Source organism: Scleropages formosus, chromosome 2 (genome assembly GCF_900964775.1).
Source record: "Scleropages formosus chromosome 2, fSclFor1.1, whole genome shotgun sequence".
Lineage (NCBI taxonomy): Eukaryota > Metazoa > Chordata > Actinopteri > Osteoglossiformes > Osteoglossidae > Scleropages > Scleropages formosus.
In genome coordinates this window covers 37,269,813-37,296,835 of record NC_041807.1, presented here as the reverse complement: position 1 = coordinate 37,296,835, position 27,023 = coordinate 37,269,813, and the positions used below count along the sequence as shown (strand labels likewise).

Genomic DNA, 27,023 nt, shown 5'->3' with positions numbered 1-27,023 from the left:
AGTGAAGAAGAGCCCCTCTTTCTCGCCCTGACAAAGGCCGTCTGAAGACAAGATGTGGGCTGCCAGCGGAGATGCCTGAGTCCCTGCGGGGAACCCTGCTTTCTCTCCTCGCCCCTCTCCCCCCACTGCCCCCCTTTCCTTTCTGCTTTTAATACTCTCTCCTCCTGTGGGGGTCACTTGCTAGAGTCCCCTCTTTTCATTCCTCCGCACTCTCAGACCCGCATAAAGACATCAAGTGAAGGGAAAAAAAAACGTAAATTGGCAGAAAGAGATATTAGACATGGCTGTCACTGGCATTCTTTAGTGCTTTTTTTATCCAAAGAGTACAGAAAATAAATAAATAAACAGCCATCCTGAAAGGTTGGAGCAGGAGTTTTTTCTTTTTTTTTTTTTTTTTGCTTTTTTTCCTTCTGCACGTCGAGGAAAAAAAGGGATGCCCACAGCTGCCAATATGGCACAAAAATCCAATTCAAGTGTTTAGATGTACTGTTGTTAAAATAAGGCTAAGCTATTCATTAGCCTCTAATGTGCTGTTCTAATAACAGCGTGGCCCTGTTGTGGTGGGTGGTGGGTTGGGAGGGGGGGGACTGTGGAATGTGCCGTTTGGGCCGGTGTGTAAAACGGACGGGGCCCTGCAGTTATCCACACGGCTCCACGCGGCCTGAATGAGGGCTTCCCCTTTCCCACCGCCTCTCTGCCTCCATGGTGGGAAGGCGTTTTGTGGCTTCTCAAGGCCCCATCGAGGCCCTCCTTTGAGCGCAGGGCCCTGCCGCGCCGCTTACTTTCCTCTCCCTCGCCTTTCCAGGGTATCTTAGGCTGCTCGGGGAAGCATCATGCCCAGGGGGGTTAGGGTGTGAGTTTGTGGTGTTTGCCTCTTTGTCATGACTCCTGGAAACCAAGGCTTTAACACACTTACATTTATATATTTAGCAGATGCTTTTCTCCAAAGCAACTTCCGACAAAGTTTATAGTGAAACTGAACAGCGTGTCTTTGGACTGTGGGAGGAAACAGGAGCACCCAGAGGAAACCCACACAAACATGGGGAGAACATGCAAACTCCACACAGACCGAGCAGTATCAAACCCATGGCCTCTCGCACCGCCCAGGTACTGTGAGACAGCAGCGCTACTCACTGTGCCACCATGCCGCCGGCACGCTTTTTGTACCGATACAAAAGTAGAACGTGGTTTTATTCATAAATAAGACAAAGCGTATCTAGTCTAATCCCTTCACCGGCTTAAAAAAGTAAAACAGACAAGGCAATGCAGTGCGTCTGTTTCGTTCCTCAGCATCTCATTTCCCTATTTTTGCTCGTGATTTTTCCCTCCCATCCTCACAGATCATTACTTATGGAGACGAATATGCAAATGCTTTAATCTGCACAATTTTGATCGCATGTAATTAGCAGAACGTACGGGCAAAGAAGTGACAAATTAGTCAATCAGTGGTTGTTTTGCTATTTTGTGCCTAATATTTAGACTGAAATTATGTAACTGTATGCAAGGTAATGTGTATTGTTGCTGCTAATTATGTTTAGCTTTCCCTAGTCTGCATCCCTGTATGTTGAACTTTGTTGGAATGAAGTAATTTCCTCAAACACAGATGCCTAAACTATCGGCACTGTATGTGGTTCAGGGTTCACAAATGATTTTTTTTTTTTTTTTTTTTTTTTTAAGTTTCTTCACTGGCTTTTTTTCATAAACCCGCATGAAAATAAAAAACGAGTACAGGCCAATGACAAACATATTATGACCCTCTTCATACCCATGGTGCTCCCCCTCCCTTCAGCGAAAGCACCACACACACACACACACATTTTCAGAACCGCCTGTCCCAGACAGGGTCACGGGGAACCGGAGCCTACCCGGTAACACAGGGCGTAAGGCCAGAGGGGGAAGGGGACACACCCAGGACGGGACGCCAGTCCGCCGCAAGGCACCCCAAGCGGGATTCGAACCCCAGACCCACTGGAGAGCAGGACTGCAGTCCAACCCACTGCGCCACCGCACCCCCTGCGAAAGCACCATTTCGAGCTATTCTTCTTCCCACCCAACATTTTTATTTCCGATTAAGCCAAGAAGATCCGTTGAATTCACAGCTGTCAGACTGGCTTGACATCTCAATCTGTGGACTGTCGGCTCCCTGAAAGGCAGCGTTTCACAAGGACCCCGGGTGACCAGACCGAGCCATGCTAGGAAGGTCAGGTCCATGGGCTCGGCACCAAACTGACTGTCCGCAACGCTGAATTACTCACACAACATGCACATTGTCTCAGCATCAGCAGCCCTCCTCAGGGGGTGGGGAGGAGGGAGATGTCCAAAGGGGTGAGATTATAGCAACTTGTTAGCCTTGGCTGCCTGTCTGTATGCATTATACAGCGCTTGCATTGAAGGGAGGTGGGAGTTATGGAACTGAGAAGTGGGAGATCAGAGTGTTTCTGCAAGGAGCGTGATGCAAAAAGATGCTCGGGTGAAGATAGCGTTAAGGTGTGTTTCAGTTTCTCTTAAGTTGCCTGCGTTAACCCAAACGGTAGGACTAACCATTCAAAAAGTCCTGCACTAAATATGTTTCATCTCCATGTTTCCTGCCCCAGTATGGTGAACAAGATGAGTTATTGTTGCTCAAAAAAGGCAAAAAAATGATACAGAAAGAACAGCGTAATTGATATGCTGCAGGAGTTATGATCTCCACACGAGATGACATGCTGATGGAATTTATGAAGGAATATGCATATTTAGAATCAGCGTCACAGGTTTTGGCCATAGCAGGATGTTGGCAGGAATTAATATTGGCTTTACTGCACTTAGGCAGCCCTTCTTGGGAAACATTGACTGCATTCCCCATCTGTCTGTAATGGACGCTTGGAGGGGACGGGTTCCAGCAGATAGGTCCCCTGGCCCTGATAAACTGGGATTCCTGTCGGGAGTAAAACCCAAACAACAGGCAACGCTGAACGAGAGAGGAGCCCGACAGAACCCCTCTCTCGCTGCCCACTGGCATAAAGCAGAGGCCCAGTTCCAGAGCCAGAAAGTCCCAGCCACCATCCCCATCCATGGCGAGGACGTTATCGCCCTTGGGCCGCCCCAAGATAACGCTGTTAACGGCCATTGTGCGTAGAGAGCCAACAGAGCTGCCGTCGTGACAAGTGAGAGGGGCTGGGCTCTTCGACGTCTTATGTCCCATGCCTTCCATTTCTGTCAAGATAGATTCTCACACGGGCCAGTATTAACAGGGAAAAATTCTGCCATAGAAAGACCTGTGTAGACCGAGGGCCCACGGGGAGGACTGTTGTTATTTCAAAAAGCAGACGGCAGAGATTAATGTTGGCTGGAGGAGTGTCTCATCATTTTTTAATGTATGGTTAAAGCAAGGATAAAGCTGCACAGTGTTTTCTTGTGTGAAGAGCGAACGAATTCTTACTCGAAGCGTCCTGGCGCTCGCTCCCAGTTCTCGTCGCCACATCGTTTAATGCTGGTCAAAATTGAGGAAATGTGTCTAACTATTTTTTTCTAAAGCTTCTTGATTTATCTGAACATTTTCTTTATTTTATGTTCTTATTTTTTTGCTGAAAGAGAAGGCTGGCGATCTTATTTGCAGTCGCGACCAACTCATTGGCTATAATTCCGTCATAAAATTAGACGTCTACCGTCGTGATCACAAGACAGCTGTAAACCATAGGTCATGCAAGAAAAGAGCCATTCGACAATGTTATTTGCATTTGTATACTGGGTTTTACTGCATCAGATCAGGCTACCAGAGCCTACTGTATGTGTTTTGATATCTGTCTGCAGATTCTTCTTGATAAACTGTGATGAGCAGGCTTAGTCCGCCTTTCCAAGCATTGATTTCCCCCAACTAACAGAGCAATAAAACATTATCTTGCTCTAATAAAAGCATTCGTGACGAGCCGAAGTTCATCGAAGTTCACGGGTGGCTCTTCAGGCTATCGACAATGCTCTCTAGCTCCACCCCATCATGTCTCATGGCTGTCATCACCCTCACCTTTACATATCTGCTTTGGTCAGCTGGAGGACTCTCTTGTAAGGAAAGCACGATGAAAACATGAGGCTTTGGTTAAACTTCCTGTATGCAGTTAGACTAGCCCACCTTTTTCTCATCACCTCAAAGTGCTTCCAGTCCTGAGTGTGGTGGTCTGTTTTTGGAGGACACCACTGCAGGTCCAATCCAAAGGCAGCCTCTGTGCCAGGACACCAGTATGACACATCTTCTACAGAATGGTCTTCACTTTTTCCTCACACTGAGTTCCATTTTAACTGAGTTACTGGTAGCACTGGGTGCTATGTTTGGTTTTGGTCATTTTTGCTTGCTTCATTTTGGACTCTTTGCCGCCGCCTTCCCACATGTCGAGTCCCTTCACCCTCACATCGCTCTCACCCCATCATGTTCAGCATCCGTGACCACGGGAAACATTGGATGTTCTCTCACATTTTCATCTCGCACCACATCAAGCTTCTCTTGGTATCTTCTACTCTGCCTTTGATGTACATCTTTGGGCTGGCTAACTTGTTCACTGTCATCAGTCCTTCAGGTCATAATAATTATAGAGGACTTTAATGTTATTCATAATAATAGAAACAAATCTTAACCGGGATCTCGCGCGGCACTTTTTTTTGTAACCTTGATCTGGATGAGCCAATAAGTCAGTGAAATCTCATCATCACCAACTCATATAATACACAAAACGAAAAAAAAAAAAGAACTGAACAATGCCCCTTGTAATAAATCTGAATGTCGCCTATCTCTGGTCGTTGATAAAATAAAAAAAAAAAAAAAAGAATCAAGGACAGTCATAAAGAAGAGGAGCTCTAGAATGAAGGAAAAGCAAATCAATGGCGTATGATGAGTGAACAATATCCCGGCGACGGTTCATCTTTCACGTGATCCGGTGGTTTAAGTAAACAGACAGCAGTGAATCACCGGAAAGCTATGTTCTGCAACCGGATAATCAATTTCATTAGCGCATCAATCATCACTCGCTGACATTTATTGTGGTGGTGATGGGTTGATCTTGTGGACTTTGGGGACAGACCGGCCCTGTGATAAATGCTATCTCCTGCTGCAGGTATAAATAGAGTGCAGCTTTTTCACAGAGAAGGTGGGGGAGAAAAAAAACTGACCAGACTAGAGATGTAAATAGATCAACCATCATATCCATACAGCCCCACAAGTCACGCAGTGTCAGTCAATGAAAGACATGAGTGAATGAATCTGCCTAGACATTGGACCACTGCTGGCTGAGCTTCCTTCACTCTGCTAGTTGTTTTAAAATAGCAGGGGAACTTTTTAAAGTAATATCAGTTTTGAGGCAGTAAAGTCATATAATCAATTTTTGACTTGACCGCACGTGTGCGGAAAACTATAGCGGTCACATTTGTACCCTGCCTCACGCCATGGGCTTTAGGGATGGGGACTGAATCACCATAACCACAATTGGACAAGCTGACAGTAAAGAATGGGTGGACAGATGTGTCGCTAATATTCTGCAACGAAAGAAGTGACTACGGTATTTTTAAAGTGACTCAATAAGCCGTTCCAGTATCATACAGCCTACGTTATTAGTGAATGTTCATTTAGAGATTCAGTGTAGGTAAGAAAGGTGTGTACAATACTGGTGAGCCTTGAACGACTCGGGGGTGAGGGGCGCCGACCCCCCTGCGCAGTCGAAAATGCGCGCATAACTTTTGATTCCCCAGAAACTTAACTACTAATAGCTTATTATTGACTAGAAGTCTTACCGATAACATAAAGTCAATTAACACGTTTTGCATGTTGTATGTGTTATATGCTGTATTCTTACAATAAAGTAAGCTAGAGAAAAGAAAATGTTATTTAGAAAATCATAAGAGAAAATACATTTACAGTACTGTACCGTATTTATCGATACCATAAGTTTACATCGTCTTTACAAGATGAATCGTCTGTCTGTCAGTATCTACATCAATACTCTCTTATGTGATACAAAACACTGTAGCTGTTATACATATTACATGTATATTTTATGTAAGTAAACGATAAAATAAACCAGTATCTACATATATTTTACGCATTTATGACATACCTAACTTTTTCTTAATTTTTCCGATATTTCTAGGCTACGTGGTTCGTCTGCGAGTTTTTTTTTTTTTTCAAATTGTCGCAAATCTTCAAAAAAACTTTCCAATATATTTATTGAAAAAAATCCACGTATAAGTGGGCCTGCACAGTTCAAACCCGTGTTGTTCAAGGATCAACTGTATAGCTTTTTTTTGTATTTCCTCTGTTAAAGCGGAAAAGACGTATTGAACATCGATATATATATATATATATATATGTATAAGCCTTAATTGCTGGCCTATTAGAACTACATTTGTGATCATGGTAACCCACCTATGAGACCGACTTAAGGCAAGTACATCAAATTGCTTTTCATGTTTGTCCATTTCATTATTTTAAAAATCCTATTTGCTTGTGTCCTACAGTTAGCATATTCTGTTTCATACAAAGGATTGGATGATTTATGAAGCATTTCTTGTCTCTGAAATGCTGGACATTCATAAATAAGCCATTCTGTATTACTCAACAGCTCCCTCTTAGATTATGGCAGACTTCACTAAACATTTTTGCTAGCTTTGACAGGGCGCATAACGTTAAATCAAATATGATTTATTTTGCCGCGTTTAATATGCATGCAATTATAGAGGAATTTCGGCCGTAAATTACTGGCAATGGCTTTGCGAAGTACAACCTTTGTTCTCCGTCAGCCCGGGGGAGTGTATATCTTGTTTGTGATCCCTTGCCTGCATCACCGTACAGTATCTGATGGCTGATGCAGTTGACTTCACTCCGGAGTTTAGTGGCCTTACCGTTAAACAATCTGATTGGACCCCTCTCAAGACGGGAGGGTAAACAGCAGCACAACTACAGCTCATTTGCAACATACAAGCGTCTTTGTGTGTGTCTGCACGACCTCGGCCGATTTAATGGTTGAATAATGATGCATTATGATATGCTGAATAATGTAGCATTATTAAAAGAAAAAAGAAGGCAAAGGCTAAGAACACATGTATGACAACCATTTGTGCTTTTTTATTTCATCGTGTTTTTCTTCCTCTTTTCCTTCTCTATTATTATTATTATTATTATTATTATTATTACTATTATCATCACGTAATGTCTCTTCTTTTTTTCCCCCCGTTGTGGAAATTCTGATAGTTTGAGTGGCTCTTTTAAAGTGAACCAGTTGTCTTTGACTTATTTCCAATACACATTAGGGCCTCTTATGTGTGTCTGGCTGATTTATGGAACCTCTCGCGGCGTTCAGTTTTGTTCGGTTTCGGGAACTTCGCCCACCCTTCGGGTTTCGGACTAAAACGGAGAGCCAAACGGAGTTGTTCTCCAGGTGTTGCGGTGGCTATCTGCTGAGCGGAGCCAGGCCGCTCCTCGCCGCGAGCCACCGGCCCCCGCAGCCGCAGGGCGCTCTCTGTCATTGTTAAGGAGATGGCCCTATCACCCTCTGTCAGTGTACAAGACGCAGGCCACATTCCCAGTGGCCGAGCAAGCCCCAGATACCCCGCCGTTCCCATGGCATCACCGTTAAGGGCCTCCGACTTGTGACAAACCAGGTGCGAGCTCAGGCCAGAGAAGAGCCCCTGTTTTTGCGCTTTACCTTATCCGTCACAGCGGCAGAAATGAGCAAAAGGCAAAAACGCATCGCCTTTAAATATAGGCATGTGCTATGCGGTAAAAAGAACGAAATCAATAAAAATGATTAATTCCGGAGAGCACCGCGCATATTTTCTCCTGTAAGTGCAGCCCGTTCGTTAGTATGGGGTTTCTATGGGAAAAATGTGCATCCTGGTGCGCTGTGGGCGCTTGTTTCTAATGCGTTCTCCAGTCCGTGCAGGGCCAGAGGAAGCGTGAGCTCGAGGTCTACACTCGCTCCTTTGTGAAAGCGATATCGGGAGAGTGCGAGAGAAACGGCTGGAAAAGCAGACGAAGCGTGCGAGAGTTCGCTTCCGTCATCCTCCGCAGCGAGGGAAGCACTTTTTTTGCCTTACATCCTTTGCTTTGCATCACGTGCGTTTTACAGAGCAAAGTTCCTTATTCGACCGCTAGAGGCGCGGAGACTTTTTTATTTCTCGGTTGAGTCTACGTCTCGTCACTCTGCGAAATTTTTTTCACACACTTTATTCAGATTTTTCATTTAAATTTGCAAGAGGTGGGGAGGAGAAAAGAGTCGATGAACTCGTATCGATCGTCTCGGAGATGTGCGTCCACCCAACGTACGCACATCTATGTTGGCAAACAAAATTGGCGCTCGGAAAAGTCCGACAGAAACGGAAAAAATGAAATAAAATAAATGACGAAAATGTAACTCATATTTTACATTAAAAATACTCTGTGTACCCCTTCCTGTAACCTATTACATTTACATTATTCATTCAGCAGATGCTTTTCTCCAAAGGGACATAAATGTCAGAGAAAATACAATGTCTTCATTATATTAGCAGAAAGAGACACTTAGATGCAGACGTGTGATTCTTAAGTTGTTAAGTTTCTTTCCACCATATGAACCAATGTTCATCACACGAGTAGCTGCATAAAACTTTAACAGAATATCGACGGTTCCTGATCACCTTCCTAGTAATTTTTTTTTTTAGATATGCATATTAACATTTACGCTACATTACAGGAGTAGCTGTGTGAAGGTTTATCCGAGCATCATCTTAAAGTTGTGGTGAATGAACATTTACGCCTTACATGAACTTAAGAGGTGATGGGCGAAGTGAGTCTGGAAGAGGTGAGTTTTAAGACTCTTTTTAACTGTGGCCAGAGATTCAGCAGTTCTGAGTGAGAGGGGGAGGTCGTTCCACCACAATGGACCCAGAACCGAGAACTTCTGCGCTTTACCTTTCGTTGTGGGACCACCAAGCCAGCAGATGTGGAAGACCGTATCGGACTGGTTGGGGTGTAGCGGATGATCAAGTTTTGTAAATATGTGGAAGCAGTTCTATTGGTGCATTTGTAGACCATAACCAGGGTCTTAAATTTTATCCGGGCAGCTATAGTTAAGCCAGCGCAGAGAAAACGAGTACAGGAGATAGATGCGAACGCTTCGGCAAGTCAGACACAAATTACTACACGAACCCCACTGGATACAAAGACTGGAAAGACTACAAACAATGTAGCGGAATCTGTGGATATAAAACTTTACTTTTTCATTTGAGTCATTAAGTAATTCATGGTTACCATTACATAAGTGTCATACCGTGTTCCAGAACTTTCTCATAAAAGATTTAGGAAGAAGAGCGACGAACAGATGATCTCAGTGCTAAGCAAACATGTTTTTTGTCCAGATTCCGCCTCATTCCTCTTGAAACGTACAGTCCGGTGGTGGTGTTAGTAAATTAAGCCACCGGCGTGTGTGTTTGTGTGTGTGGGGGATGCAATGAGAAGGGGCTCACACATGCGAGAAGGGTGTATGCCATGGGACAAAGGGTGTTTTGTAACGCGCCAAGGTGTTTGGCTTGGCAGTGACCGCACACGCTGCCGTTCGCGCCTTCGCAGTGACCGGTCGACACGGTAGATCCTCGAACTCCCCCGAAACGTCGAGCGGGGCCCGGAAAAACACGGGCAGCGGCCCGAAGGCATTACTGGAAGGCTGGGGGATATACATCTGAGAGGCTGGGAGCTTCTTCTCAAACGTGGGCTCGAGTTGACCCCGCCTGGCCACCTTGGGTCCCTTCCCGACCGTTCCAGAAGCCTCCAGATGAAACTGCACCGTGCGCATGCAGGAACTACACCGTCGAGGTATTTATTTATTCATTTGGGGAAAGAAATCTCAGCGAGTGAGTCACTCCTTGCCGCTCCCCGGGCTTGAGGGAGCCGTCGGGGGGTTGACCTCGGATTAAACCCCGGCCGAAGAAGGCCGCGTTTGTGTCTCCGCGCTCTCGGGCCAACTCACAGGAGACTCTCTCACTGAAGCGTTTGGCCGCATCCCCCCGGGCCTCTGGTTCGATGTGTGTGAAGCCACAGGCCGTACGCTCGCCAATCCCAGCCACCCGTCCGGCTCCCCTCAAAACCAAATTCGAAAGGGCCTTCAAACCTGGCGCATGTCCTGCTCGGGAGGAAAAAAAAAAACTGAAAAATTAAATGATGTCCCAGAGTACGAATGCGCCCGCAGAGCAGCCGTGTCGTGACGAACGGCCGAGCGGCACGTGAGAAACTGCGACGGGGCGAAACAGAGCGGTTCGCGTTCGCTGAAACATGTCGTAAATGCTGGAGGCATCGAGCGCGGTTTGATAAACGATATATGTAATTTAGCCTGTGGCGTCCGTCATCATGTGACAATATCTCGCGGGCCGCCTTCCAAAACACCGACGACGACAGATCTCATCGCGCAAGTATGTCTTTAGTGTATATTTGCATACAGAACAGTTCCTGTTTTGAATTAAGGGAACAGATTGTGTGTGTGTGTGTGTGTGTATGTTTTTTTTCTTTTAAAAGCCGAGCCAGTACACAGTGCCATACTGTAATAGCCAGTGTTTATGGATGACAAAGAGCAGATTTCAAACCAGCTCCGTATAAAGCTGTATGTTCCTATTTGGGGCATCGTGCCGAACAGCGGGGAGCACTGGTGCCTGTCGATTCCTGGGATGTAAGTTTGAATGTAGGTTTGAATCCAGCCCCGTCTGTGTGGAGTTTGCAAGTTCTCACCGTCTTTGCGGAAGTTTCCTCCGGGTGCTCTGGTTTCCTCCCACAGTTCAAAGACAGGTTTCCCGCCAGTAGTGTAGTGGTTAGACCTGCTGCTTCTCAACCCAAAGATCGTAGGTTTAAATCCCACCACCAGCTGTGATACCCTTCAACAAGGCACTTACCCTGAATTGCTCCAATAAAATGACCCAGCTGTATAAGTGGATAAATAACTGTAAGTAGCTTAACATTATAAGTCTCTTTGGAGAAGAGCATCAGATAAATGTAAATTGGAGGCTCTAAATTGCCCATATTGCGCGAGTGGAGTGATGCACTGGTGTCCCATCCAGGGTGTATCCTGCCCTTCGACTCCAGGATAGACTCCGGGCCTCCGCGACCCTGCACTTGGACAAGCAGTTACTGTGATTATACTTGTTTGTGCCCGAGTTTCCAACTGTCAACAATTCCCGCTGGACTGGGACGGATGCTGCACGAAAGCGTTCATTCCACTGCAATCACAATGTTTCCTTCCTTATTTTTTAATCCATGAACATTTGACCTGGAATTACACACATGTTTCTGATCAAAACTGGAGCAGATATTTGGTTTTGCATAAGAGCACCAGTTACTGTAAATGGAAAAAGCGTCCATGGTGCATAAGGTGCGCAAGGGATCGGACCAAGCGGCACATATTTAACCGGCTATCGAGTGACGCGTTTGAATTTGTGAATTAAAGATGACACCACAAAATAATACGGAAAAAGGTTTCGAGCAAAAATTCTGTGTTTAATATTCAAAGATTTACGGCTAAATCATTTGCTTCCTAATCCATTGAGTTTTGTTATTTATTGGGGTGTGAAGTGGAGGGAAGGGGGGCGCCTGCTGTCAAATCCACTATTAAAGGAAGATGTATCGCTCCTCCTTTATTCACTTATGATTATTGCTGATCATCTTCCTAAATGACTTATCAATAAAGTGAGGCTGGCAGGTAATTTATCTGTATTGCTTTGTCAATATGAAGTTCGGAGCCTCGGCTTAAAAGGACAAGTCTTGCGCGGGGTGATGAATGATGCCCACATAAATAAAAATCGGACCCTTTTAATAAATTTGCCGTAGCTTTTTTTTTTTTTCCAGCAGCTTTGAAACATGGTGTCTCTTCCAGTTCACGCTTCATCAAATGAAGTAGCGGCGTCGGGCTGCGGGCGCCGGGGACCGCTGGACCGTTCACAGTGAGATGTCTTTACTCCCGAGGAGAGGAGCAGCGGCCATCAAATTATAGCACGTCATAAAAGTACACAATCCGGACCACTCTGAGGTCAACATGCAACATAAGTGCTTTAATTTTATTAAATACACTAAGTGCCTGTTTGCAGTTGTGAGATTTAATTCTGCCATTTAGCTCTAACTATATTAATTTCCGGTCCTCTGTGACTTAAACAAATAATGTGTGAATTGACAAGGACATTGAAATCCAGTGCTTACATATACTTTTTGTCCAATGTATTAAGCAGCACATTAACAGATTGGTAAATTATTAGCATTAATAAACTAATACAGTGTTGACATATCCATCCAGTTGTCCGAAGTGGGGTCCAGGGGGAGCTGGAGCCTATACACTATTCATTTTTGCTGGAAATTTAAAAAAACAAAAATTCTGTTTAAAAATCAATTTAGTTGAACATGAATATGTATGAGATACATTTTGAATGCCATACATTTTATTTGTTTTATTTAGCAACAGTACAGAACAGGGTTGCAGATACATTGAGACACAATCAGTGCAGTGGAGTAATTCAAATGCATACAGATAAAATTACGCAGAGTGCAAGGGGGGTTACTGTAGCACTAATTTCTGAAAAATGACCAACAACGACCAAATATCCCAAAATCCATAAATGAAGGAGGCTGAATGTAAACGTTTTGAGCGGAAGAAAGTCAAGCCCTTGAATCAAACCCACCTTCACAATATCGTACTTGTTCTCGCCAAATGTGCCGGAGCAAACAACGTCTGTTGCATCATTTCACCCAAAATGAAATATGACCTAATAGGTATGTAGGAGGAGGCAAATCAAAAACTCTCTCAGATTTTATATGTCTTAGAACTGCTGAACCCAGTGGCCAGGTACCCGGTCAAGGTGTGAAGTATGAACAGCTGATTGTTTGTTAGTCTGTGCAATACTTTCTCCATTTTACTTATTCCCCTCTCCCTATTTATTTGATCCCTCATTATTTATTCCATTCCTCATTATTTATTCGATCCCTCATTATTTGTCCCATACCTTATTATTTATTCAATCCCTCATTATTTGTTCAACCCCTCATTATTTATTCCATACCTTATTATTTATTCGTCCCTCATTATTTGTCCCATACCTCATTATTTGTTCAACCCCTCATTATTTATTCCATCCCTCATTATTTAATCGATCCCTTGTTATTTATTCCACCCATCATTATTTATTTGATCCCTCCTTATTTTTTCCAACCCTCGTTATTTATTCCATTCCTCGTTATTTTCTCTTATTCTCCTGCACTGTCAATGCATCTGTGTACTTGTTGCATGTATGTATGTCTATATGTGTGCATGTGTATGTTGCTCTACGCTATGAGCCAATGGAACCGAAGCCAAATTTCTGGTATGTGCGTGCAATTTGGACAAATAAATTGGATTCGGATTCTGATGTTTTAACACGATAGTGACGTAGCCACGGTGACATCGCTCATAAATCATTTCAAATGTTGAAATAAAGTGTGAAGTTTGATTTATGAATAATGCTGTCACACATTTGGGTTTGTTTTTAACCATTTTCTCATTGATCAAGTGGCCTAGATGGCGAGTTCTGGCGCAGTACCGGTGAGGGGGGGGGGGGGGGGTCACCGGACCAGCAGGTACCTCGTATCGCCGACTTCCGTCCCTGCGGCCCGTCTCTTCATGACTCCATATCTGTCGGAGACCTTGGTTCCTGGAACGATCTCACCCCGTCCCAGTTGAGCAACGCGGGCCGCATCACCCCCCCACACCGGGTCACCTTTGTGTTTGAACAATAGGAGCCGTGGCATTCCTGGGCCCTCGCGCCCGGGCCGTGCCATGAGCTTTTCTCACATTTGCTGACAACAGGCTTCAAGTGGATGATAAGAATATAATAGAGAATCAAACAATGCTAAGCTGGGAGCGATTATGTTTAATTGCCCTCGTATCAATAGCCGCCGAGCGCTGGCTATCAGCGATCTCTTCATGTTTGCCTTGGCAGAAAAAAAAACTCCAAGTCCCAAGCTTATTAAAGTCATCATAAATATATTCCATCAGATAGGCGCTCGGCTTCCTGGTATTCGCGATGCAGGCCTTTATTTGTGAGCCGGGCTCATTGTGGAAATATGTTTTAAATAGTGATAGCGGAGTTGTCCTGTCGACCGGCTCCTCTCGATATCTCTGTGGAAAAAAAGAACGTCCCCAAATTGATTCTGCGTTTTTTTCAAAAGACAAATGTCTCTGAAAAAGAAACAGGGTTAAAACAATGCTGGCTCTGCGCTTGACAAAAACCATCCCGTACGGAGTCACCGTGGTCCAGAGCCTAACCCGAAGGTGTGGGGCGTGAGGCCGGGTGCACCCCGGCCGGGACCGCAAGCCCATCAGAGCACAGTCACACGCACACACGTTCGCTTGGAACGATTTCGAGAGACCGGTCCACTCGAAATGTATGTTTGGACTGTGGGAGGCAACCAGAGCACCTGTAGGGAGTCCTTGTGGACATGGGGAGAACAGGCAAACTCAGCAGAATTCAAACCCATCTTTAAAGCTGTGTGACACTGGCTCCACCACCGGTCCTCCCTAGAAGAGGAGCCTGGGTTCAAACTTCATGTCCTGTGAGGCATCAGTGCTACCTGCCGTGTCACCATCCTGGGGCAGTCGGTATTATAGTGGTTAGAGCTCCTGCCTTTGCACCGCCCAAGGTTGCAGGTTCAAATCCCACTTCCAGCTGTAGTACCCTTGAGCAAGGTACTTACCCTACTCTGCTCTAGTAAAAGTATCCAGCTGTATCCAGTGAGGAGGGGGTGGTGCGATGCAGCTGGTTTGGCCAGGTCTTGCTCTTTGCCGGATCTAGGGTTCGAGTTCCAGTGGGGGTGCCTTGTGATGGACTGGCGTCCCATCCTGGGTGTGTCCCCTCCCCCTCCAGCCTTGCACCCTGTGTTACTGGGTTGGGCTCTGGCTCCCCGCAACACCGCTTAGGACAAGCGGTTTTAGACTCTGTGTGTGTGTGTGTGTGTGTGTGTGTGTGTGTGTGTGTGTGTGTGTGTGTGTGTGTGTATCCAGTGAGTAGTGCTGCTGTCTCACAGCGCCTGAGTGTTGCAAGAGGACATGGGTTCAATCCCCGCTCAGTCTGTATGGAGTTTGCATGCTCTCCCCATGTCTGTGTGGGTTTCCTCCCGGTGCTCTGGTTTCCTCCCATAGTGCAAAAACATGCTGTTCAGGTAGATTGGAAACTAAGTCACCCGCAGTGTTTGAGTGACAGAGAGAGTGTGTTCCACTGATGTACGGATGAGTGAGCCAGTGTAAGTAGTGTACCTAGCAGTGTAAGTCACCACGGTGAATAAGGCGTGTGGGCTCATAACACTACATAGAGTTCATTGGAAGTCGTTTTGGAGAAAAGCATCTGATAAATAAATAAATGCGTTGTTAAACGCAAGTTGCTTTGGAAAAGTGCATCGGTAAATAAATAAGTGCGGAAGTGGTTTTCGAAATCATAAAACCGATATAATTCGGGGTTTTCCTGATAGCAGGTATGACATCAGAGCGGCAGGCCGCTTCGCTCCTTCTCTCGGTTCCCCGACCGCGTGGCGCGGGAGCTGTTTGACTGCGGCTCTCGCAGACGCGGATGAAAGTGATTAATGCCGCCGGGCCTCCGATGCCGTCGCCGTGATCGTGTTTGACGTGCGTCGTTAGTTCGCGTTCAGACTGCTACACAATCAGAAGCAGAAGGACAATTTCCCGCGTCACGCCTGCCCTCCGTCATTGAGTGGATGCGTGCGTTTGTTTTTTCGCCGGACGCTTTTGCTGAAAGACGGCAACCGCCAACCACCCCCCCCCCCCTTTCCCCCAGCCCAACGTGCGGGTCGAAAGATCAGCGGCGCTTTGTTCGCTCCCCTAATTAAATATTGTAATGAGTCCAAACGGCGGAGATTCCCCAATAACTGCGATGCGAAAGCGTTCATTTTGTGGCTTTTCTCGGCGCGGTTCGGCCGGCCAGCGCGATGTCACTCAGACGGTTCGAGGAGGCCCCGGGGTTTGTTTCCTGCACTTTCTTTTTTGGAAACTTGTGGCTTCTGACATCCATAACCATCTATTGGCTGTGCTTCCATATTGCCTCATATTATCCAGACTTGAGGAGAATTGTTCTTGGCTCCCTGGTCCTCGACAGACGAACCCAACAGACGAACCCCTCGCCCCCGCCCCCCCCACTTCTCCTATCAGCTGCTCCAGTGTGACTCTCTGGCTTTTTCTCCAACCACCATCATAAAAGTTTAATTAGACTGCAGCACGGCTGTGATGTTGAAGCTGAGGTTTTATTTTATGTTTTTTTTTTTTTTTTTTTAACTCAAGCTGCTGCACATGTTTGTAAATGTGGAAATAATGGTAACGGCCTTCTGCTCCGCTGCAAATTACAGGGGTTTATTTCTGTACTGTATATGCGTGTCACTGTGTGTCTATGTCTATCTGTGTGTGCGTGTGTGTAGGTGGGGGCGGGGGGTCATTGCGCGCCTGTCTTTCTATGTGTACCTCCCTGTATCTGTACTCGTTTCAGTTCTTCTTTCCATTTACTATCAGTTTACTTCTCTGTTCATATGTAATTGTTTTAATGTGATTATTTCTAGGGGGTGCGGTGGTGCAGTGGGTTGGATCACAGTCCTCCTCTCCGGTGGGTCTGGGGTTCGAGTCCCGCTTGGGGTGCCTTGCGACGGACTGGCGTCCCGTCCTGGGTGTGTCCCCTCCCCCTCTGGCCTTACGCCCTGTGTTGCCGGGTAGGCTCCAGTTCCCCGTGACCCCGTATGGGACAAGTGGTTCTAAAAATGTGTGTGTGTGTGTGTGATTATTTCCCTGTTATTTATTTTGGTATCTATCCATCTGTTTACGGGGATGAGTGAAAAAGTAATAATATTTGTTAAAATGTTATTGCTGATGCTCTTTAACTGACCCTTACATCTATCTATCTATCTATCTATCTATCTGTGTGTTTATCTCTGTTTCTGCACGTATTTCTGTGTGTTCCTGTGTTTGCCCGAGTGTGTGTGTCTATGTTTGTACCCCAGTGGCAGTCCTGAAGAACCATGTGGCACCTTTGCTGGATTTTTCTGGGGTGGAGGTGTGGGGATCCTGGTGAAGCGCACGCCCGCGCATGCACACACACACACACACACACACACACACACACACACACACATACACAGAGCAGATACCCTTCCCTCCCTGACGCCCTGTGTGCCGTTAGTAACCGAGCGTCCCTACGACTCGGAAACACTCGCACACACACTGAACCGAACACGTCTGCCGGCGCCCTCGGCTGCTTCTCGTCGAACCTCCTGGGACGTGGCTGAATATTCATCGGGCAGTTTTTATTCATTAATTTTTTTTTTTACATTCTGTGAAACATAAAGGTGTTTTTTGTGTGGGCGCTCAGCAGTCGGGAATCACTGACCACATACCGTGGTTTTGCTCTACTCCCCATTTGCGTCAACGCTACTGATGGGCCGCGCTGAGCAGATTCACAGCCCTGGAGTGACTGTGATGGACACGAGGGCAGCCTTCCTTGGGTCACCCTCTTCTTTGCATCCTCGTGTTTCAGAAACTGGGGTTGTAGGGTAGTGCAGCGGTTACCACACAGCTTCTGGGCTTCTAATGGGTTTGAATCTGCCCGAGACTGTGTGGAGTTTCCCGTGTTCTTGTTGTGTTTCTGTGGGTTTCCACCAGGCGCTCTGGTTTCCTCCCACACTCCAAAGACGAGTTTCAGCTGGACTGGTGTCTCTAAATTGCCCATGGTGTGCGAATGAATGTGCGTGATTGCCCTGGGAGGGACTGGTCAGACTGTGGACCATCATGCCCTTAAACTGGACAAGTGGTTGTTCACAACAGATTAATAGATAAATAAATATTTTTTAAGTAAGTTTCTTTAGATTTACTTTAGATTTGTTAAAATTTGATATTTTGACACACATATTAATGATATTATGATTATTACATTATAATTTGAACATGTCAAGTGTCCTTCAAAGGTTAAATTATTTTTTAATTAACACTAATTAATACTAATGTTAACCAATATTACTCACTAGCAATCTGCGTCCTTTCGAATTAAATCCCATACTCCACCTATCATTTTCTTTATTGCATACTTGTCATCCATAGATGCAAGTATTTTAAAAAATTTTAAATGTAAAAAATGTATTCATTTAGCTGATGCTTCTCTCCAGAGTGACTTACAATTATTTACCTATTTATGCAGCTGGGTAATTTTTTTTTTTTTTTTTAACTGGAGCAATTTGGAATAAGTACCTTGTTCACACGTACTACAGCTGAAGGGGAGACTCAAACTTGTGGTCTTAGGGGCTAAAGGTGGCAGCTCTAACCACTACTCTACCAGCTGCCCCATCTGCTTATTATTATTAGTATTATTTTTTTATTTATTTATTATTATTATTATTATTATTATTATTATTATTATTATTATTATAAATGTGACTCCTTTTCATTCCAGGTGTTGTATTTTCTTCATTCGTTGCAAAAAAAATGCTTAAAGTCTTTTTTGGAGCAGCACTCGCTATCTGTACCGTACTCTTAAGTATAGCTTTCATTTGATGGACTGTGTAAATAAAGTAAGTCCCCCTGATTGTATAAACGCGGTCGGCATGTCATTTTAAACCCATTAGCGTGAGGCAGGATAGTGCTGGCCTGAGAACCATTAAAGCCTCAGCAAACCGTCCCTCGGCATGACTGCCCCCGTCCACATGTCTCCGATGGGCTCAGGTTACCCCCTGTACAATTCGATACACACATATTTACTTTTTGGGGTATTGGAGAGACGTCCTCTGCTATCAGCGAGCGCCTGGTAGCGTTTTCCCGTCCAAACGCGGCTGTCGGCGTGTAAACTGTTGCAGCTGCTGCTCCCTGGACCGCTCCATCCCCTACCCCCCTGTCGCCCCGGCCCCCCCGGCCCCCATGCCTCTCAGCCCCACGAGCTGATGGGCCTCCGTGTGCAAGTCGTTCGCCGTCCGCACGATGTCTCATCCCGAGTGTCCCTGACCTCGGCGATCATCGTATTTACAGTGGTTTGGCTTCCTGATAACAGCGGTACCATGCGCACACTGCGGTGCCGAAGCTTGTTTGGGGAGGGACCCTCGGGTCCAAGAGCCCGACCTGCTTCTGGGAAGGGTTCCGCCATGTATCATTGCGTGCCACCGGCCCTCTCCACTGCGCAGACACTCGGCAGACACGCGAGCTTGCGGCCTGCCTGCGCTCATGGAGTATTTGGCGAAATAATAAACAATACAGAGTGCTGGCGTCTTGGGTACGAATCGCCACTGCTGTCGGTCAGCTGGGGAGCCAAACATACAGGGTTTTGGACTTGAGTTACTGGTGACAGATCCGAAATTAGACGTGAAGCTGTGGAGGCTGTTTCTGTGACGGGAACGCACCCCATTTAAATCAGGGCCTGTGGAACCGCAGTGACCACGGTCAAACTGCACTCCGGTCATGGGTATGGATGAACAGTTGGTTGTATTCATGTCCACCTGGGTCTGTTCATACTGAGCTTACAGTCAACAGCCTGTGCGATCATGATTTTTCTTTATTCTTCTCCCCCTCCTTGTTTTGCATGGTTTTGTGGGCGGGTCTGTGTAGAGAAAACTGGTGCAGAGATGAAATAACTATAAGCATCCACTGTGAGTTGCTTGACCAGGTTCAGCTTTTCCCTCCCGACCATGTGATGCAAAGATAGTTTGGTTCGTCTTAGATGAGGGTCACTTAGAATGATAGTTTCCTACGCTAAACAGCTTTACAGCGATTTACCCATGTATACAGCTGGCTATTTTTACCATATCAGTTCAGGACAAGTGCTATGGGGAGTCAGACCCTGGACCTTGTCATCAGGGGGTTCAAAGGGTCTAAGTACTACGCCACCTATTTCAGGTATTTCAGGTGATCTGTTATAGTAAAAACACTTTATTTTCAATATTTAAGCGATTTGCCGTGATGCTGTACTAGGGTACGTGAAAAAGTGTCCACAATGATCCGTGTAAAAATTAATGCACGTCATTGCGGATCCTTAGCGGACCCTCGTATCGTGGAAAACTGCAACATTGATATGAATCAGTGCAACCGAGTAAAAACCCACTTAGAGCTATTTATGCATCAACAGAAAAAGTCCATGTATCACTTCTGTGTTGCGTACAATGGGGCCGCCCAGGTGCACTCTGGGAGACGCCGACATGCCGTGAAGAACAGTACGGAGTACTGTACGGTACAGAGGGGGACTGACATCACGTGCAGACAAAGCGACCCTTCAGTTCTCGGGTTGGCTCCTCCGGAGCCGCGAGGGACGGAGCGCAGAGTTGCGTCCGTGAAGATAAATCATTTTAGCGTACTGAAGAGCCCTTCAAGAGCAATGAAAACACAGCGTGTCAGATGTTATATATGAAACGTCGGGGTTTCAACAACACCGCGTCTGTTTCGGTGGACGAGGGGAAGCCGGGGGGAAGCCGAGGGGAAGCCGGGAGTCACCTCGGTAATACGGTTTGATAATCCCAGATAAATTCGAAATGCGTCCATCTCCGCGCCGACCGCCCTGTGAATGGGCTGCAGTGAGACGGGACCGTGTGGGTTCCCATTATCACCCCCTCCCAGAACACGCTTCCACTTCATCATCCCAGGCCCCTCGGCCGTCCCGACAGACAGCGCTCGCATTCTTTCTCCCTCGCAGGATAAATATTGCTGAAGGCCTCGTTCCACGTCTCCTCCTAGGGTGTGAGTCGGACGTCTTAGCTGAAATTTCCTGCCGTACCCAACTGCAAATTAATTTCACGTCCGCGGGCGAGACGTTTCATCGCTGGAAGAGGGGAACAGCAACCCCGTGCGCCCTTCTCCGCTACAAGAGGATTCGGGCCGAGGCAGAAAGGCTCTTATCAGGATTCGGGTCTCGACTCGGTTCACCATGTGCCACATCACACTCGCAAAGCCACACATTACTACGCATCGCTAGTCATTCATAGCCCCTGGCATCTCGTGAGTTAGCCCTTCACCGTCTGTTGGCGTCATCGACACGTTTCGCATTTGTATCCCAGCGCTTGAAAGTACACGGCGCCGTCAAACGGACAAGCTGTGCTTTGACAGTCGCGCCTCTATCTAAGGCTCTTCGTCCGTCGCCGACGCGCCTCGGTTTTCTTTGGGATGCTTCGCAGGAAAGTGACTGCCGAACAGATAAATGCTGTTATTCAAGCGGAAGCCTTTCTCCAGAGTTACAGTGATTTACCCCATTTATGCAGCTGAGTTATTCTTACTGTATTAGTTCAGGGTAAGTGCCTTGCTCAAGGGCTCCACCGCAGAAGCGGGGTTAGAACTGAGATCCTTCAGTCTGCAAAGTCCAGTCATTACCCTACTTGGTGTCAAGAGGCGAAATATTGCAAGGCTGAGCACATAGGCATGGATTATTAATAATGTTGATTTTAGAGAACGGGTTGAAGTGACTGGTGCTTTAGTTAATCATGCCGTTGTCTCTCTCTTCCAGCAAATGCTGAATGACCACGACATCGCGACACGAGACAGCTGCATCAAGAAGGTACGTCTGTTTTCATTGTTCTCTCTGTGTGTCTGTTGTCTGTTGACCGATTTCTCCGAACACGGCGCCGCCTTTGACCTCTGGACCCCTCTAGTCTAGCTTAACCAACCGGGTCATAACGACGGAAGCAACGGATGGGCTTCTGTGCTGCACCCATCGTTTTGTACTCGTTATTTGACGCTGTAGAACGACAATGTTTGGACCTGAGTTTGAAGTAGAACGAAGAAAGATTAAGTGGCTGAGATGTGTGATAAGTTGCTGTCATGGTCCACATTCCAAGCAAAAGGCCCAGACTAGGTCTTGGAGCCACAGTGGTTGACATCACAGCAACAACATGACACCCTATGGAGAAGGTTGTCATTTGTAGGGTCGTGGATGATAAAGGTAGCGTTCCCCAAAGACCCCGGTGTTAGATGTGTCCCACCGAAGCCCGTGCAGCATGTTTATGGGGTGATAAATTTATAGAAGAGTGGGTAGTTTCTTTTTATGACCAATGTTAAGAGGTCAGGGAAGAGAGCGGGAGAGTTTGAGTATAAACTCAATGGTCCGTGAAAGAACAATGGCTGGACACCTGTTCTGACGATCAGCGATGGTTGTCAGTGGAATCATTTTGATCTCTCTGCGAAAACTCCAAAGAAGTATATTGACACATGGGAGTAGGACCTGGGGGAGCTGCTCCTCAGATCATCGCTTTATAATTGCTTTGGTGGCTTGACCTCATACCTACGGCACAAAACTCATATCTGGGCCATTATCTGTCAGAAAAGCCCCAAAGGATTGAACCGGGTTTTTCTTGGTGGGTTAGGTGTGGGGCCTGAGGCAGATAGAGCATGGGTGGTCAAAGTGTCTTCTTTGACCAAAAAAGCATCGTGACGCTTTACTTTTGACTGCCATCGACAGCATCCAAGAAATTACCAAGTTAGCACCTCAGCTGAGTCGTGTTTGGGTCAAGAGATATCAAGGTTTCACTGGTGTACCCAACTGACCCTAGAGAATGTACCCCAGTGAGTGTATGGTACTGCATCTCAAGAATGGGAGACCAGCATCCCCATGAGCACGTGGTGCTCCATCTCAGCACTGTGAGCCCAGCATCCCAATCGGGCTCCACCTCAGGAATGTGAGACTATTTTCCCAATGGGTGTATGGTACTTCGTCTTAGCACGAGAACAGCATACATGTGCCGGTATTGGTGTTTCATCTCAGCACTGTGAGCCTAGAATCCCTGAGGTCAGTGTATAGTGCTGAATCTTTGTACTATGAGACCTGCATCCCAGTGAGCACATAGTATTTCATCTCAGCACCTTGAGACCAACATCCCAATAATGTATGAAGCACCTTCTCATGGAGGTGAGAGCAGCATCCCAATAGGTTTATGCTACTTTATTTCTGCAGTGTGGGACCACCAACCCAGTGAGTGTATGGTGCTCCATCATGGAAATATGACATCGCCAACCCAACGAGTACATGGTGCTACACATTAGGAACGTGAGGCCACAATCCGATGTGTATGATGCCTGACCACAGCACTCCGATGAGTGCATGGTGCTCCATCTCAATACTGTGAGACCAAGATGCCAATGAGAGTGTGGTGGCGAGGCTCAGTATTGGGACACCAACACCGCAATGAAAGTATTGGTGCTCCATGTCAACATCTTGAGACCAACATATCAATGAGTGTGTGGTAGTTACTCTGCTGACCACAGTTAGAGATAGACTGTGCCTGGTTTCGATGTCACTCGCCCACACAAATCAAGGTGCCTTTTTCTGATGCTGTCCTATAAGAAACGTACCACCAGTAAATATTAATGCAGGCGTACTCTGACTTTTGACTTTTTTACTCTGACTTTAGTAGGCCTTTCATCCCTCCCCTCCCCTCACCCCTCATCCCAACACGTAAAAGTACGGTACCCAGGGACACGGTGCTGGCCTCCCATCGGGCTGTGAATTTAATATCTGCCAGTTAGGATTCCAACCCACTCTTTCACAGTGGGTGTCCTCCAGGTCGTCTCTGAGTGACCTTTGAACCCTGACCTCAGCGGTGCTCAGGTGGCCATGCCGGACAGTGTTTCGGCCCCCGCCACCCCTCCTCTCCTGCGCTCTGTCTCGCCATGGTGGACGGAAGGAGGAGGGGCATCAGGGGGCCGCAGACCTCTATTTATCCTCTGTTTACTCATAGGGAACGGCCCCGGGGCCACTGCAGGAGAAACATCTGCGAGAGATAATCTATAACATTATCTATCTATCACTCTTGCGGCGAGCCCCCAGAGACACCCGTAATAAAAAGACTTTGCGGAAGAGGCTTTGGGGAGAAATAAAGAAATAAGGAGCCACATTACACGCTGCTGCGAGGAACAACGCGGAGATGTTGTTGCAGCTCAAAAGCCGCCTTATCGAAATCCGGAAGGATGGATGTTGAGCGAGGGGCGGGCGGGCGACCCGGACGAGAGAGGGTGATCCGCGTATTTATTCCAGCCGCTATCAGGGGAGCTCACGCTTATTCTTTCACAACAAAAACAGCAGTGGCAGCAGGCAGAGATAACGCAATCTATCGGTGCTTCGGGAGATTGGATCGCGGCGTTCGGGTCCAGTCTATCCCCGGACGACTTATCCGCCCTTCCGTTGAGCCCTTGGTCTCAGAAACGATGCTGCTTCCTATCCTGTGGCTAAGGGGCTTGGGTGTAATCTGGCTGCAGGGGAAGCCTTGTCCAGAGCTCGCATGCGTGTGAACACTCATAGAATACGGGATGAAACAGGTGTCATAGGTGTGTTAAGACATATTGATGTGATCGCAACTTGGTTTTTTTTTTCCCAGTTTTTATCACACCGTCCGCCTACTGGCCGTGAAATGATTTGGGGCTCCATCCAGAATGTATTCTGCATTATGCCCTCGGCCTCTTGGATAGGCTCTGGACCAACTCTACTCTACAGTGGAAAAGTGGTCACTGGTAATGGATGGATGGATGGATGGATGGGTGGATGGATGGATGGATGGATGGACGGACAGACGGACGGAGGTCCCTCTCCTGTGATAATGATTACACCATCGCAGGGATGTAATTACCTCCGACCTGTTTGTTTTAGGCACCCGTCCACACCAGTGAAGAATTTTCGACTGTTTTTCAAATAGAAAAACAGGGTTTCGGGGCGATATTCTGTCACCGTGAGGCGTCCATCTGTCTTTTTCTAAGCTGCGACTCAGCTGTGATGTTTTAATGAGAAGAAGACAAATGGCAGGTTCATCAAGCAAAACGCATTATTGTTTGTTTAGTTACCCTGTTGTGCCAAATTATTAATGATGCGCCCCGGCATGGAGAGTCCAGCGTTCCCTTCGCTCATTTACCATGAAGGGGAATTTCATTGGCTTGGCCGTGCCTGTGAGGACAGCGCCGTTCGGGGAAGTGGCATCAGGGGACGCGAGGGCCAGGCCAGGCGGACCCCAGGAATATCTTAGGCTTTAAATTTATGAAGGTTATTATGAGACAGAAAGCATTACAGGTCACAGAAGCAATTCGGTCCTCCAGGGCACGTTGTTTAAATGTGATGATTGATTGATAATTATGATAATTTGTTTGAAATTATTATCTGGATATTATAATCACGGCCACCCCGGCCGCGCCGCGGTGCACTCGTTTTCCATAATGCGGGCCATCAGAAATGCCCCCTGGTTACAGGAGGGGAATGTGAACGAGGCCCCCCTGGTCTCCTCCCAAGGGGCGGTGGGGGGCTGATGAATGATGGCCCAGAGGAGCTGGAAATCAGAGCAGAATAAACAGGGACGGCTGTTAACTATCTGTAGCGGGGCAATTATGTGCGGGGGCCACACTGCCCTGGGGCAGGAGCAGGACCTGAAAGAATGCAGGACCTTGTAGCCCATTGGCCTCCCGCCCAGCAACAGAGTAGGAGGTGCCGCGGAAGAGTCGCTGTCCTCTTTAGCTTCCTTCTTCGGCCGCCCTCCTACGTTTCTGCGTTCGGGCGCACATCCGCTGTGACGCGAACCGCTCCCGTTCTGCGCATTTGCCGTAGCTGCGGTAAAAATGTGCGTTCTGCAAACATTTAAAGCAAAGTTCTCACGGGCCCGTCTCCGCCTCACGTAGCATTTCCGTCAAGTTTGAGTATGGTAAGATTTTTTTGTTTTTACTGGTATTTTGCTAATAAGTTTTACCAGGGTTACATTTAGGAATGCGGTTAGGAATGGGGTTAGGGTTAGGGCGAGGCTTAGGGTTTGTGGGTTAGGAATAGGAATTGGAATATGGTTAGGGTTAGGGATAGGGTTAGGAGTAGAAATAGGGTTAGATTTAGGATTAGGAATAGGGTTAGGATTAGGATTAGATAAAGAGTTAGGATTAGGAATAGGGTTAGGGATGGGGATTAGGGTTAGGGCGAGGTTTAGGGTTAGTGGGTTAGGAATAGGAATAGGAATATGGTTAGGGTTAGGGTTAGCACTAGGAATAGAAATAGGGTTAGATTTAGGATTAGGATTAGATAAAGAGTTAGGATTAGGAATAGGGTTAGGGATGGGGATTAGGGTTAGGGCAAGGTTTAGGGTTAGTGGGTTAGGAATAGGAATAGGAATAGGAATATGGTTAGGGTTAGGGATAGGGTTAGCATTAGGAATAGAAATAGGGTTAGATTTAGGATTAGGATTAGATAAAGAGTTAGGATTAGGAATAGGGTTAGGGATGGGGATTAGGGTTAGGGTTATGATTAGTGTCAGGGTTGAGTTTAGGATTACAGGATAGGGGTGGGGTTAGGGTTAGATTTAGGAATAGGGTTAGGATTAGAAAAAGGGTTAGGATTAGGATTAGAATTAGGATTAGTGGTAGGGATGGGGATAGGGTTAGAGTTAGCAGTAGGGTTAGGGTTAAGTGCAGATCAGCCTACATGTCTTCACAGCTCTTTTGCAGCTATGTAGGACACTTTAGGTGCCTTTCCTTTCACCCTTCGGTCCAGTTCGTCCCACACCAGTATTGCCCAGGGTGACCAGCGCCGCACATGATTGATAGACAGGTGTGAGTTTCAGATTCACGTAAAGCTTGAATAGCAGTGATGCCATCACTTGTCCTGCAAACTCTGAATGGAAAGAGGACTTGAAACAAGTGTTTAAAATAACTTCTTTCCAGACCGAACGTCAAGCCGCACATGTTCGGGGTCGGGGTGCGTTTCAACATGAATGTGCCGCATTATAGGGAAAGCTGTAAAAATATGCGTCCAGGCTGGACTATTTGGAACATGGTGCCAGAACAAGATCATTCCATTAGACACGATTTAGAAGATGAACATGCCTCTTCAATTAGCGGCCGCGGCCTTCCTTCAAACCGCCGTCACAGACAGTCCGAAAACATCCCGCCATCTGAGCAATTTCGCTTTCGCTGCGAGAAGGAGGGGAGGGCCGCCTAAGAATAATATTAGTGGTTTTCAGTCTCGTTTAAGATGACTGTATAATAATATAATTTCTTTCTTCTCCAGGTCCCGTTAGGTTTTAATGGAAGTGAGTGACACGTACATTT

At 46.6% G+C, this 27,023-nt stretch overlaps 1 protein-coding gene across 5 annotated transcripts in view; it reads left to right on the top strand.

Annotated features, from left to right (window-relative positions):
• prdm16 (PR domain containing 16) overlaps window positions 1-27,023 on the top strand; it is a 219,842-nt gene that overhangs the window by 94,315 nt on the left and 98,504 nt on the right. For all 5 annotated transcript variants that reach the window (XM_029246835.1, XM_029246832.1, XM_029246831.1 and 2 more), the window contains exon 3: window positions 21,466-21,516. In XM_029246835.1, the coding sequence (XP_029102668.1) occupies window positions 21,466-21,516 (51 nt within the window). The remainder of the gene's footprint in view (window positions 1-21,465; window positions 21,517-27,023) is intronic.